This window comes from Propithecus coquereli, unplaced genomic scaffold (genome assembly GCF_000956105.1).
Source record: "Propithecus coquereli isolate 6110/MARCELLA unplaced genomic scaffold, Pcoq_1.0 Scaffold105, whole genome shotgun sequence".
In the NCBI taxonomy this organism is placed as follows: Eukaryota; Metazoa; Chordata; class Mammalia; order Primates; family Indriidae; genus Propithecus; species Propithecus coquereli.
This window is the reverse complement of record NW_012134414.1, coordinates 1,721,846-1,736,602: the sequence shown is the minus strand read 5'-3', so window position 1 is coordinate 1,736,602 and position 14,757 is coordinate 1,721,846. Positions and strand designations below refer to the sequence as shown.

At 40.3% G+C, this 14,757-nt stretch overlaps 1 protein-coding gene across 1 annotated transcript in view; it reads right to left on the bottom strand.

The window, feature by feature from the left end:
• Window positions 1–14,509, bottom strand: part of MYH15 (myosin, heavy chain 15) — a 171,122-nt gene extending 156,613 nt beyond the window's left edge. The window contains 9 exon segments of the mRNA XM_012645946.1: window positions 465–557; window positions 2,348–2,398; window positions 2,400–2,442; window positions 3,597–3,624; window positions 4,264–4,420; window positions 5,858–6,001; window positions 10,365–10,435; window positions 10,438–10,470; window positions 14,422–14,509. Of these exon segments, the coding sequence (XP_012501400.1) occupies window positions 465–557; window positions 2,348–2,398; window positions 2,400–2,442; window positions 3,597–3,624; window positions 4,264–4,420; window positions 5,858–6,001; window positions 10,365–10,435; window positions 10,438–10,470; window positions 14,422–14,509 (708 nt within the window).
• Between the last annotated feature and the right edge of the window lie 248 nt (window positions 14,510–14,757).

The window sequence follows — 14,757 nt, the reverse complement described above, 5'->3', positions numbered from 1 at the left end:
GAGCAGGGAGGCCATAGGCAAGAGAAGAAACAATAATCATGGTAAGTGAATTAGGAAGTGCCTACTAAATTGACTTGTTATAAGGAGTATAGGAAATTATGAAGGAGAGAGTATTTCAAATCTGCAAAATGTAATACAATGTAAAGGTTATTGTAATTTTTTGAGTGAGCTTCCCTACTGGGAGTAGAAAGGAATTTGAAACTATTAAGATAAATACTTTCTTCCTGAAACTGACCAAAGAGAAGCTTATTTGGTCAGTTTAGACACATATTCATTATATGTGTAGTTTTAATTGAGTGTTGAAGCTGATAAATTGTTCTGAGTAATCTAAAAAATTATAAACTTTAATCAAAGACCACCTTTGGTGTTCCATATATCTTTTTCATACCTATGTGCTCGAACATGAGATTTACCATTGCTTAAAAACTAAAGACTCTGATATTGTGCTAAATTGTGTTACTTACAAAACGAGAGAAGTTGTCATTTCTCAGGGTTTTCGCATTTCCAAATGCTTCCAAGATAGAATTCACTTGCATGATTTGAGCTTCTAAAGTCCCCTGGGATACATACAAGAGAAGTAAAGCTGATGAAGCTTTTAGTAGAATTCTGTAATGTGGCAAGCCCTCCTTCCCCAGGTTGAATCCCATTTTTGCTTTGATAACCTGTAGCAAAAAAGATGCTTCCAAATTTGGTTATAAAATTTTATTTTGGAGTGGGAATTCAGAAAAAAAACAGATGTATATATGAGAGAGACTGACTTAATATACAATGCCCCTATGAATATTTGTGGGAGCTCATTTATTTGCAATGCTTCCCTTTGGGTTGGCATTGCCTGAGTGAGAGAAGAAAATGGCTATTTACCAAAATAAACAAACAAACAAAAAAAATCATAGCCTATTTCCAAACAAACTTCATTTCATATATTATTCCCAGTGTTAATCTTCCTCTCTTACCATCTAATACTCACACCTGGAAATTTATCTATCCTAGGATAACATGGCAGATTCTTGGCATTATTAAATTATATTTTTACGTGCTACTACTCTCAAGTAATCTAAAGATTCACACCAAGCAGTGACTTGTAATGGTATTGATCTGGAATTTGAATCATGCCCGCTCAGGCTGATGGGCCAAAACAGGTCAGCCGCACAGCATGAGCATGAATGGCCACCTAGCACCCAAATGGCAACATAGCTTTGTTTTTTCCACTCAGCCTCAAAGACCCATTACATGGGGGGAATTACATAGTATATGGTACTCAAGAACTTAAAAATTTATAAATATTATATCCTTTCTAAGTAATATGGGTCTACTGTCCTTCGAATAAGATAAAGGGTATACGTATATGAGCAAAGGTTTCCATAGAAGTGTTATATATTATCATAAGACTCAATGGCTAGACCAAACCAATTAACATATGCCAACAAAAACCCTAAAATGCATGCAAAAATGAAGTTATATCTACTGAGTCATATAGTTTAATAAGACCTACAGAAATCAATCAAATTCAGGAATGTGGTAGTTGGAAAAGAAAGTTTTCCTATTTAAAATTGGACCAGATGGCTATTTTGATATATTTATTAATTTGCAAAACACAGCAGGTAACATCCAGATTGAAATGAAAAAGAAAAATAATGTAAGACATAGTAAGATGAAAGATCTAACAGCTCAATAACTCATTGATTTTGAGTTCCACTCAGCATGACTTAATTTTATTTTGCATACCAACAACCTTCATGGTCCAGTTATCCTCAAATTATGATGAAGCCCACTAACCTGTTAATGGAGCTAAACAAAGTAAGCTAAATTAAAAATTGCCAATGACTAAAAAAAATCAAATAGAGAGTGAAGGTAAAGCTATCCTGAACATGGATTGTGATTAAAGTTGAGGGTACGTCCATCAGGCATTTGGGATTTGATCTAAGAGTTAGGAGTGAAGGAAGCAGACTTCTTTTGCATATTTCTGGTACTCTGACATTTCATGATAGCTAAAGGGATTCAGAAATATCCAAGGCACTGATGACCCTAGCCTTTAGGTGAAATGGTTTGGATCGTGAGGGCATAATTTTCAGAGGGTCCAACTAACAAAGACCAGGTCAGTAAATGCTCCATGAAGCAAATCTGAAACAAATTATGTAATTCATGTTTTCAGGTTATTGGTTTGGAGCATTTGATGATCCTCTCAACAGGCGATGGAAAGATGGGGAAAAAAGACTTTTCTATAATTTGCTAATTGTTCTGTGGGTCTTGGTGCCTCCTTACTTCCCATAAGTGGTCAAGGCAGAGCCTCCATGATCCAGTGGTTAGCACCACCTCACCTTTTCTGCCAAGATATATGAACGCATACCGGCTTTCTCCTAGGTTCACTCATGGCTGCCATGGTAACAAAATATTGGATAAATATGTTTGGTGTTCACAGTCTTTCTAGCACCAGATTCTCCCCTGTGACTTGAAATTCAGCAACACAGTTAACTGGTTCTGATTATCAACACAATGAAAGTCAAGTGATTCTGATCATATAGGCTAAGGCAAGCAGGGAAGATTTTATAGAAAAGTGAAACTCAAGATGACACTTGAGATTATGTGGATATTTAATTGGTTGGGAGATGGGGAAGGATGTCTCAGGCAGCAAAAACAGCATGAACAAAACTCTGGAGTTCAGAAAGATCAAGGACTTTCATAAATATTAAAAAGCCTGTTCCTCATGGTCCTATTAACAAAGAGCAGGACAGCACCTCTGCTCCTCATTACCAACTGTTCAAGGGATTCTCGTGCATGAATCCTACCACATGGCCATGTCTTCTGAGAAGAAGGCCTATCAGTCATTTTACCAGGCAGCTTGTTTTAGGCTCACCCTTGTCCTTTGACAACCAGCTAACTTTGTAATGTGGGAAGAATACAGTGATGAATTTATAGGCTCATCACCCAAAGCATCACAGAATCGAGGCTTGCCTTTATCGATATAAAACTCCAGAAAAACAGCTTATCCTCTCTGCAAAGGGCCGAATTTGAATTGTCCATCTATCTCTAAGGTTCTGAGACCTTATGATTCCTCTTGGGATAGTTGAAGCCAATAGAGAGCCCAACACATAAGGTGGCATCATCACTGCACAGGAAGGCCAAGGACTTAAGCACTGCATACCTTCTTGGGTCTCAGCCACCATGCGGACAGTTCACCCGGCCTGCCAGCACTCTTTCCATCAGAATTAACATATAATAACCTTCACCTCCTTTTCTGATCCCTCTAAGACTCGCCATCTTTTAGTTCCCACTACTTAATGTACCTTGGCCTTCCCCAGTCTGGTTGCCCACAACAGCATGTTCTCTGTGATTAAGACCAGCTTGTGCACTGAGGTTCCTAAAGAATCTGTTAAAATGGTGGAGGCAGACTAGCTGACACCGTATTTGGAGTAATCACTGACTAAAGCATTGTGACAATCTCTCGAGTATTTTATTCTTGCCTAGAATGTGTTCTGCATCTAAAGGGCAAACAATTCAAAGACAGTGACTTTAAGTTTTATTCCCAGTGAAACGTAAGTGTCTGTCTCCATTGAAACTTACTTTAGGCCCAAAAGAAAAACAAGGCAAACACTTACGTGAGGAGTATAGACTGATTCTCTTGATCTACAAAAGAAGGAAAAATGTCAGAATATTCTATTGCTAGGGGCTTACGTATTAGCATGACCTGATTCAAAATTTCCCTGGCTGCAGTTTGAAATCAGACACACAGGAAAGGATTTGCTCCATTTACAGTGAGGAAAAAAGTACCATTTAAATGGTACAGAGTAAGATAGATTTTCTCTTGCCCCTTGTATGTTAGTCATAAGAACATATAAATCGGAGGCCTATTTCCTTGCTCCACATACAAATGATAACCAACTAATGGTTGACATTTTTGCCATTTTAAGCCTTTAAGAATGATTGTGTAATAGTAGCTATAGAATAACGTCTTTGTGTCAGACACTACAGCAGATGCTTTATGTAATAAAAGCTACCATCCACAGGGGGCTTACTCTGGGCCAGCCACTGTCCCCAGCACTTTAAATGCATTATCTCACTTTGATGTGCAAGCTAATCGGCCCAATAACCCTAGGAGGTAGGTACTATTTTGCCCACATTTTATCCAGAACAGAACGGAGGCTTCAAGTGATTAGATAACTGTAAAGGCCATGCTCTGCTCACAATGCCTAAGTGCCTCTTAGTGACACAGAGAAAAAGTAGATCAGATATTTTTACTTTTCATTTTGTAGCGCAGCTACTTACTGTGAAGCATATCCTAAAAGGTGTTATCGGCCACAGCAAAGATGTGAGGGGGAGCCTCTGATCGCCTCTTCCCTTTGTAGGCAGCCACGACTTCTTTCTGATACACTGGAAGCTATTTGTAAGGGTTTGTGGTCACGCAGAAGAGACCTGAATATGTCTAAGGGAAGATCAGAAAAGATTTCAGAATATAGATTAGAAATATGTCCAGGTCTGTCAGCTCTCCACTATCAGGGAACATTTGCTGGAATATTTACTTATGAAGGAACTCAAAAGAAGAGAGCTTTCGGATTCTTATAAAGAAGGGACTTCTAACAGAAAGAGACACAGCCAGGTTAGAGCAACATCAGACTTGGGATTACCTCTCCCGTGGGACATCTGCTAACTACGAACATGTCTGACACACAGAGCTTCTGAAGACAGGACGCTAACTGCAGGCCTGCAGGGATTTCAGTAACCAGCAATCGGGCATTTGAGGCCAGAGCAGAATCTCTGCCTCAGCAAGATTAGAAACTTAACTTTTAGGGCATTGAGAAGGAATAGCTCATGTGGGTCTCTCAGCCACTGATGTAGTCAAATTGTGGCTCCCAAAAAGATACATTCATGTCCTCATCTCCAGAGCCTACAAATGTGATTTCCTTTGGAAAAGGGGTTTTTACAGGTATAATTAAGCTAAGGGTGTCAAGATGACATCTGGGTGGGCCTTCAATCCAATAACTGGTGTCCTTATAAGAGACACAGAGAGGGGAAGATGATGTGAAGATGGAGGCAGAGACTGGAGTGATGCAACCACCAGGCACACCAGTAGCCACAAGAAGCTGGAAGGGACAAGAAAGGATTCTCCCCTAGAGCCTCCAGAGGGAATATATCCCTGTCCATTTGATTTGAGTTTGGACTTCCGGACTCTAGCACTGTAGTGGATTAATTTCTGTTGTTTTAAGCTGCCCAGTTCGTGTTAATGCTGTTATAGCATCCCCGGGCGACTAATACAGTCACATGGTAAATGGGAGAGCTGAGTAGCAAGCTGGTTGTTTGTCAAGACTTCTATGGCAATGGGTGCCAGATGCCACATTTTAGCCTATTCTACTGAGCACTGCTTCTGCTGTATAGGTTTTGTATAAACCAAAAATCCTGAGCAGCTAAAAATCACCAGTTTAATGATGATGACAAAAATATCTTATTCATTGAGTACTAACTAGGTCTCAGGAACTATGTGCTTTACCCACATTCTTTTATTTAATGCTCCAAGCCACCATGGAGAGCCAGGTATTATTATTCACTTTACAGATAAGGTGACTTTAAGAAGTTAAGAAACTTAACAACTAGTAAGTGACAGAGCTGGCATTTGGACACTAGTCTATCAGGCTCCAAGCCTCATGCTTTTAATTTAGCACAGTGACCTGTGAGAAGGGACACAAATGGTGACAAAATAAAATTGGGGAAATGCTAAGATAAGGTCCCTCCCCAGTAGAACTTCCTTAAGAACAATCCCATGTGGGTATGCTTAAATTCAATGTAAAATATCAGCCAGGAGAGGCTGGGACATTGCCAATACGAGTACCAGCATGCTAATTCAGCAGTAAGGCATGTTACACACATAGATCATCCAATGGTCATAGAGCCTCTTCAAGATATGCAGTATAGATGCTTCACTGAGGTGAGCCAGCATGGCCATGTCTTCAATCATTTCAAACTTTGGAGGATTCATCTGCTGGATTTTGTCCTCCTTGACATTCAGACTCTGCAGAGAGGACAGAAATATAAGATATATTTCCCTATTTCTCTTATGCTTATCCATTTATCCATACACCAGAAAGAAGATTCAGAGTCAAAAAGAAAAAAAAGATGCCTCATCAAGGGGCGGGGCCAGAAGAGATTAAACTAACCTTCTCGGAAGAAGCAGGTATTCACCCTGCCAAAGCCCTCTCCTTCCCTGAAGATGAATTAAAAATAGTGCTTTTGCTCAACCAAGATTTTCTATCTTACAGTGCTCTAATTTCATGGTTCCTCCCTGATTCCCCCTGAGAGTATATGGATCATATTATGTATCATCTGACCCCCCCTCTTGATGTCTCAGCATATCTTGGAGAAGTAGAAGAAAAAACTTGGAGTGGAGGATCAAGTTGGCGGACCTCATCCTTCCAGACTTAGTTCAAGACCTATCTTCTCCTTCAAACCTTCCCCAACCACCTCAGCTCATTATATTTTTTTCCTCCTTTGTTAAGCCTTACCACCATATTATCTTTACATTAATACTTCTGTGTATGTTTTAATAATTGCGTATGTGTTAGATCAGTGGTCCCCAAACTTTTTGGCACCAGGAACTGTTTTCATCGAAGACAGTTTTTCCACAGACAGTGGGGTGGGAGGTGGGGCAGGGGAAGGGGAGCCCAGGCAGTAATGCCCGCGATAGGAAGTCCAGCAGCTGTAAATGGATATGAAGCTTCGCTCTGCTCACCCTCTGCCACTCACCTCCAGCTATTCGCCTCCCCATCCCAAGCTTCATGGAAGACAATTTTTCCTGGGTGGGGGGGTTGGTGTTGGAGTTCTGCACCCCAGTCCCCTGCCACCCTAGGGCTGGGGACTGCGGTGTTAGACTATTTCCAGGCTAGATTATAAGCACCTTGAGAAGGAGTCAATATTGTCTTCTTTGATAGTTATTAAACCACCTATCACAATGCTTGGGACATGGTAGGTGCTCATGGTAGGTAAATATTAATATCTTGATTAATATGGATTCATTTCTACTATAAAATAGTTGCTTGGGATTCTTCTCAAAAGTTTCCTAACACCTTTCCTATAGCCCTTTTCCTTGACAAATAAATATTGGTGTCAACTGATTGCCTCCTTTTAATCCTAGTTGGTGATGGCTTCCTTCCAAGGCTCTCACACTCTTCATATTCTTGATCCAATTCCTATCCACAGTCTTCTTTGACATTGTTCTAACAGTAAAATCCCTTTTCTTTTGACTCCCTTCAGTTTCTGTATTTCAAGGACTCCTTCTGTTCTGTCTTCAAACACAAGCAGAACATAATCAGGTCTCTTACATCTTCAAAAACCTCCCCTTTGCCCTGGTTCTATTTTTCTCTCTTTTTTCATTACCAACTTTCTTCAATAAGTAGTACTTTACACCCACTGGCTTTACTGCCTTTGTTAATCTTACAAAGACCAAAGGTGATTGAAAGTGTAGTCACTTCTAACATGAGGAAGAGGAAGCCTGGAGCCAGGAGCTACAGAGAGAGGCTGGGAGAACGGGACCTTCATTACATGGGGGAAGGACAAGGAGGACAAAGTAAATCACCCTCACACTCCTCTTTCTACTTTCTATTCTTTCTACCATTAATGAAAGCATTAATGGCTTTCGTACTCTTCTTCTTGTGATTTCTTTTTAAAATTATAGTTGCAACCACATTATATCACAAATTGCCTTAAATACTGTTGAAAAGACAGTAGTTTCGCAGAATGTGCTCAGAAGAGCAAGCATCACATCTGGAGGCCTAATAAAATCGAGTTGGATACCATTAAGGAAATGAAAAGATAACACACAGACTGAAAGGAAATACATGCAAATAATACATCTGATAAGCAACTTGCATCTAGAAGGTAAAAAGAACTCTTACAACTCAATAATGAAGAGGCAATAGCCCAATTAAAAAATGAGCAAAGAGCTTGAATAGACATTTCTCTGAAGGAGGTATACAAATAGCCAATAAGTACATGAAAAGATGCTCAACATCATTAGTCATTAGGGAAATGCAAATAAAAATCACATTAAAATACCACTTCACCCCCACTAGAATGGCTATAATCAAAAAGACAGATATTAAAATGTGTTGGTGAGGATGTAGAGAAACTGTAACCCATATACATTGCTAATGGAAATATAAAATGGTGCAGCCACTTTGGAAAACAGTTGACAGTTCCTCAAAATGCTAAACATAGAGTTACCATATGACGCAGCAACTCCACTCCTAGAAATACACCCAAGAGAAATGAAAATGTGCATCCACATAAAAACCTGCCCATGCATGTTCATAGCAACCTTTTTCATAATAGCCAGGATATATAAACAACTGAAATGTCCATCACCTGATGAATGGATAAACAACATATGATATATCCATACAGTGGAATAGTATTCAGCCATAAGAAGGAATGATGTACTTATTCACGCTACAATGTGAATGAACCTCAAAAACATTAAGCTAAGTGAAAGACACCAGACACAAAAGGCCACCTATTGTATGATCCCACTTGTCTGTAGTGGCCAGAATAGACAAATCTATACAAACAGAAAGCAGAACACTGCTTGCCTGGGGTTGATGGGGGTGGGAAGAAGGGGGAGTGACTGCTAATAGGCACAAGGCTTCTTTTTGGAATGATGGAAAATATTCCAATATTAGATTATAACAACTGTTGCACAGTTCTTTGACTATATTAAAGACCATGGAATTGTACACTTTAAAGAGGTAAACTCTATGGTGTGTAAATTTTATCTCAATAAAGTTATTTTTAAAAAAGTTGGCATGAACAATAATGGAAGAGGTGGTCAAACCTGCTTTCTCTCTTATAATCAAATATTGTCTCAAGGCTAAATGGCCCTAACTGAGTCCCTCTCTTTCATTTGTTTATCGATTTAGGACATTCTGAATTTTCCCTTGCCTACTGTTTATGTTCCTGTTGAAAAGGATGAAGTTCCCTCCTTAATTTTATTAGTTATATAAAATCTATCTCATTGGAATTTTTTTTTACATATAGATATTGACTGTCAGGAAAGCATATTAAGGTACCCTAAGAGGTAGCTTATAAGTGGCCTCCAGTATTTTCCAACTTGAATGGCAATACTTTAGATCATAAATTGTCCAAATACAAAGATAAGAGCACAAAAAAGATAAATGTTCTTGATACCAACTGTACTTCTTTGTTATAAGATGTGGCTTGTTATGGTTTGGGTAAGGGACAGAATTGAAAGGAGTTTAGAGAAGTGAATCTCAGCAGGGGATCATCTGTAAAATCTTTGAGGAACATTTCATCCAAATCAGGGCAGAAATGGGCCCAGGTCACGCCATGGGGCTGGCAGCTGACACACGGTGAGTGACTCAGGCAAAGGTTCTTTTTTTTTTTTTGAGACAGAGTCTCACTGTGTTGCCTGGGCTGGAGTGCCGTGGCATCATCCTAGCTCACAGCAACCTCAAACTCCTGGGCTCAAGCGATCCTCTTGCCTCAGCCTCCCGAGTAGGTGGGACTACAGGCACGCGCCACCATGCCCGGCTAATTTTTTCTATATATTTTTAGTTGTCCGATTAATTTCTTTCTAATTTTAGTAGAGATGGGGTCTCACTCTTGCTCAGGCTGGTTTCGAACTCCTGAGATCAAACAATCCGCCCGCCTCGGCCTCCCAGAGAGCTAGGATTACAGGCGTGAGCCACCGCGCCCGGCCCAGGCAAAGGTTCTGAGAGTGACCTTTCTTCTCAGTATCCCCCTGCACTCTGCCCTGATGACAGGGAGAAAGGGTTGGGCACTGCTATATCTTCACTACACATCCCCTCTGTGAACATTTCAGTCCAGCTCATGCCCCAATACTTGACTTAACCTTTTCTTTCAAAGGTCCTGGATGACCTTCTAATTCTGAAATCCAAGCCTTTCTCCAAGCCTTTAATATTTTCTGTAACATTTGACATTACTAGCCATTCCCCCATCTGTTGGCTTCTCTGACACTCTGTTATTTCTATTCAAATCATACATCTCTCTTGATCTTACAAACATAGCTTGCTACATGGCTCCTTAGGTCACTGTTCACCCGAGGGAGCACCTTTAAAAAAATACCAACTGGAAACACTGATGAAAGAAGTAGAAATTGTTGTGAGTTCTAGAGTCAATGATCTTTGTTTCTGGCAATCATTTTACTCTGATTTGTTTAATGTTCTTCATTAAATTTTTGATGGTAAATAAAGGAGCTTCTTCAAGATGAATTAAGGACTCCAAAGTGTGTCAATGGCATCTCCTACCCAAGGTTTTTAATAAAAATAGTAGAGAAAGGAGGTATTCAATTGTTTGATTAAGCAGAGAACATACTTATCCCCACAATGAAATATTCCTTTTACATTTCCATGTGTGGTCTCAACAATTATCGTTCCATCATCTTTCTTCCCTTTTACCTCAGCCTCCACATAGCACTCTTGCCACCACGAACCCAACATTTTTTCTTCCCTATAGAGAAAAAAATGGATTATAATATAGTACTTGTAGAAATATATGTGGGCACTTTCATGCTGATAGATATGACCTCGTTTCTGCTCAGTCTGCTTGTTGACATGGAGTCACCAATGTAGGACAGTGCACAGAGTTGGATAAAATCATGAAAGCTCACCCTGAAGATATGCCCACATGATAACTCTATAGGAACAAGAAACATCTCAGCAAGCAGAGGCTTGGGAAGTCAAAAACCATTTTGCTACAAGAAATGTACCTACCAACACCTGCCAAATGTCACCTCCATCCCCTCCCAACATCAACACTTACCTCAACTCGCAACCCCGTATCCCACCCCTTTCCCAGGTCCCTTCCAAAGAGTGTCACTCAAGTCTGGTGAGAACTGAGTAACAATTTAGGCTAGTGGTCATGTCCTTTGGGGTTTCTTTAGACCTTATTTTTAATCTTGGGATGAAAGTCTAAGAGAATTCCATGGTAGAATTGCAGGAGGGTATTAAGGAGAGAAAATACGGGTTATTTTGTCATACAACATAACCGACTTATATTATTTCCTCCCATATGTTATTTTTCTCTCTTCAGCCTCTTCACCCCCATGTCCCATCCCTAAGCAAAGCAGCCCTCCACAAAATGATTAAACAATAAGAATGTTTTGGGTGGAATGAGCCAGAACTCTTATGAACACTTAAGGCAGTTTCTCTCAGTCTCACTTAAATACTTCTCAAGTTCTCTCCCACCTAAGGCAGGCAGCCAGTGACGATGAATAGGAAATATACTATTAAAGAAAAATGAGTCTTAGCAGAAGCTCACAGAAGTCCCCAGGTCACAGCTCTTTAGGTAGATAGAGGGAAGGGTAAGGGGAGAGCATTTGGCTGGAAGAGGGAAAAATCCTAGTCCATTCCCAGGGGAGACACAGGTAAAAACCCCCCTGCAACCACAGCACTAACTGGTAATGCAAACTCAGTCACCACCACCACCTCTGGTATATGAATCACAAAGGCAAGAGAGGCCTCACTGCTGCAGGACAGGTGGCCCCTCACTAGGTTCTTTCCCTAGAGGTGGCCAATAGGCCTGGGGAAGGAGTGTGTACAAAGGAGACAAAAATGGGCACCATCCGCCCCTTCTTCCACCATACTTATTTCTGCAAAGAATTTCGTCATTCACTATTTTCTTGCTATCACAATCTACAATGTGCTGCCTTCTCCATTTCCCTGATTACAAACAATTCGGTACTAAAACTGCTTGGCAAGGGAATTTTATATTCCCATCTAACTGATTGTGCATTTACTTTCTACTTGTCGTTTGTGTTTTAAATACAGGCTTCGCATTGTATTTATTATTTTGGTCTCTTCTTGCAAAAACTGATTTTGCTTTGTGTTACGTCTATGAAAATATGCTTTTGAAAAGCACCCATTTAGCATACATTTTCTGGGTATGTTTAAGGTAAATGCTCTGCATTTTAAACCAAATGTTATCGCTTGAAAGAAACTTGAAGATCACCTGGCACAGTATCTCTCTCTCTTCCCCTCTCTCTGTCCTTGTCCCTCTCCCTGGAAAGAGAGATGAAGAGTTGCCCATAGTCACATAGCTAATTAGTAGCAGTCGTTAGAATAATGACTTTGGAAATGAGATCAGCCTCCTCCTAATCAGTGCTCCTCCATGACCACATGCTTCCTCCAGCATACGCTTAGCTTTTCCCTCCCATTCTTCCCGCAAGGAGCAGGCCCACCACCTGCTTCCGTGGGGCCCCTTCTTTCACCACCCCTGGAAACACTTAGCGGGGGTAAGACTTTTCAGACACCCTTTCTTATCTGAGGCCCACTCTCTGACAGGGAAGTTTTTAAAGGCAAAGTCAATGAACTCAGTCAACTTTTAATTCCTTGTGTCCGTGAATAATGCAGAGCCGGCACTGCGGACAGCAATGGATTTGAGTCAGGCAGCCTGGGCTGTAGGACTGACTTTGCTAGTAACGAGATATAAAGCAGTCACCTCATCTCTTTAGGACTTAGTTTTTCCATTTGTAAAGTAGGTAAAGATTTCATATCTTTAGATGATTAAATATATTTTCCAACATTAAGATAACATGTATGTATCGGAGAAAACTCCAAAAGTAGAGAAATACATGAAAAAAATATTTTTTAATCACCCATAAACAACTCAGAGATAACCACTGTTATCTATTTGAAACATTTCTTTTGAGTCTTCTTTCTATGATATTGATGAAAATTGGAGTTATATTCAGCTTTATAGTTATTTTTAATAGATTGCTTACCTGTTTTAATATAAAAATAATTTACATTCAGCTTTGGAAAGGTGATTCGTCTTTATCTCTAAAAACACCTGGGCTTCCTCCTCGACACCCAGCGATTCTAGTTTTCTTTCCCAGGTAATACTGTGTTTGTTTTTCATATTTATAGTCCCACTTGGTCCTCAGAGCAATGCAGGAAAGAAGACAGAGTGAGTATTAGTATCATTATCCCCATTCGGCAGGCTCAGTAACTTGAAGTGATTTGCTCGAATTACACCTCCAGAGTTGGTCTTGGTTAGGGAATTTGAACCCAAGACTACTTGCCAAATACTCATTATCTCACTGCTTTCATTTGACCTGAATTCAAAAATGCAAACTCCATTGTCTACTAGCCTGGGAGGAGGAACACCTTTGGCTGGTCCTTTTCTCTTTTGCTGCCAGTGCATTTCTATGAGGAAGAATGGTTTAGCCTAAAAAAATGTAATTAAAAATTATGCAGATTGCTATGTTTTAAGTAATTATTTACAGTGCTAATTCTACTAAATGTGTCATCCAATTATCTCTCATGCTTTGGCCCTGCACCACTCTTATCTTGTCCTCGCTTATCTAACTACCTGTGATAAGCCTCTGCATGACCAATTCTGACCTCAGGGATGGTTCTGTTATTGTATTTGATTTGATGGATTATAATTAGCTACTCTAAAATCCAATCTCAGTAATGAAATCCAATGACTGGAAACTGGGAACTGATCCAGGACTGGTCTGTGATAGAGTATGATATCCTACATAACTGGATTGAATTATAATTAGTCATATTAAAATCTAATGTTGACAAATTCTGAGTATTTGAACAACATTCAATTTTTATGCTGCACTGTTGAATAATTCAGGAATTAAGACATGTAGGTGGCTTGACGCTAGGTCATACTGTGAATCTGACTTCTAATTCTCCAATTAGCTGAAATCCAGAAGATGGCCATGCAGCCCAGACATGTAAAGGAAGAAGGGGAAAAAAAGTAACATTTATTTAGAGATTTAATGTAGAACTTAGCCCTTTTTTTAAAGACTAAATCCTAATTAACCTTTGTCCTTGCCTGTAACTACCAAGAAATTATGAATCTGGGTTAGCAAGCCTCCCAATTATCTTTTGTTGAATGCTGGCTGAGCGACCCTGCTGCCCTAGAAGACCGCCAGAGGGCAAAGTTCCAACATTAGGAAATTGTGAAGAGGGCTGGAGATAATTTCAATTTCTCCAGCCCTCCCAGAGTCTTTTCCTTTCTTCTTCCTTACAGGATACAGACCCCCACCTCCAGCCTAAGTCTCGGTCCCTCTCTCTACTATGGTATTTTCTGATAAGAGGGTTCTGGGAAAGGCCTTATCTGTGGCCACCCTTGGGGCATGGGGAGTGTAGTCTGTATCATAACAGTGGCTCCTGGAAGAGAAAACCTGTCTTAGGGCCACGGAAATAGGGCCAGAGCCTAGACTGCCTCCCAGCCATCTTCCTCCTCCCTGTGTTCTTCCATTCCTACCTGAACACTCAGAGTTGCTCAATTGCTCAGAGTCAGAGGTTCATAGAGGCTGATCACACCCAGGCAAATAAGTTAGGCTCCAGAACTGATGCCTTCTCTCAACCAATCAAATATCTCACATGCCACCTTGAAGTAGTGAAATAAAGCGAAGCCAGCAGCCACCACGAGTCTTACCATCAAAGGCCATGGCCTGTAGCCGAAGCAGATCAGTCTCGCTTCTTCTGAGGAAGGCTGCAGCTTCTCCAAGTTCTGACAGATCCATCCTTCTTAAATAATCTGCCAAAAAAGGGTTAGGCCTAAATGTGAGTGGAAAGGATTTACTCAGCAAATAATAGGTACAGGGAAGAAAAAAGTGAAAATGAGGCATCAAGCTCTAAAGGAGAAACCATTCCCTATACATAGACCAAAGAGTGTTAAGATTTCTTTGAACTACCCGTGTCCCTTCTTTCTTTCTGCCCTGTCTCAAGTTTATGACAAATTGGACTCAAGAACATCCGACTCTGGCGGTGG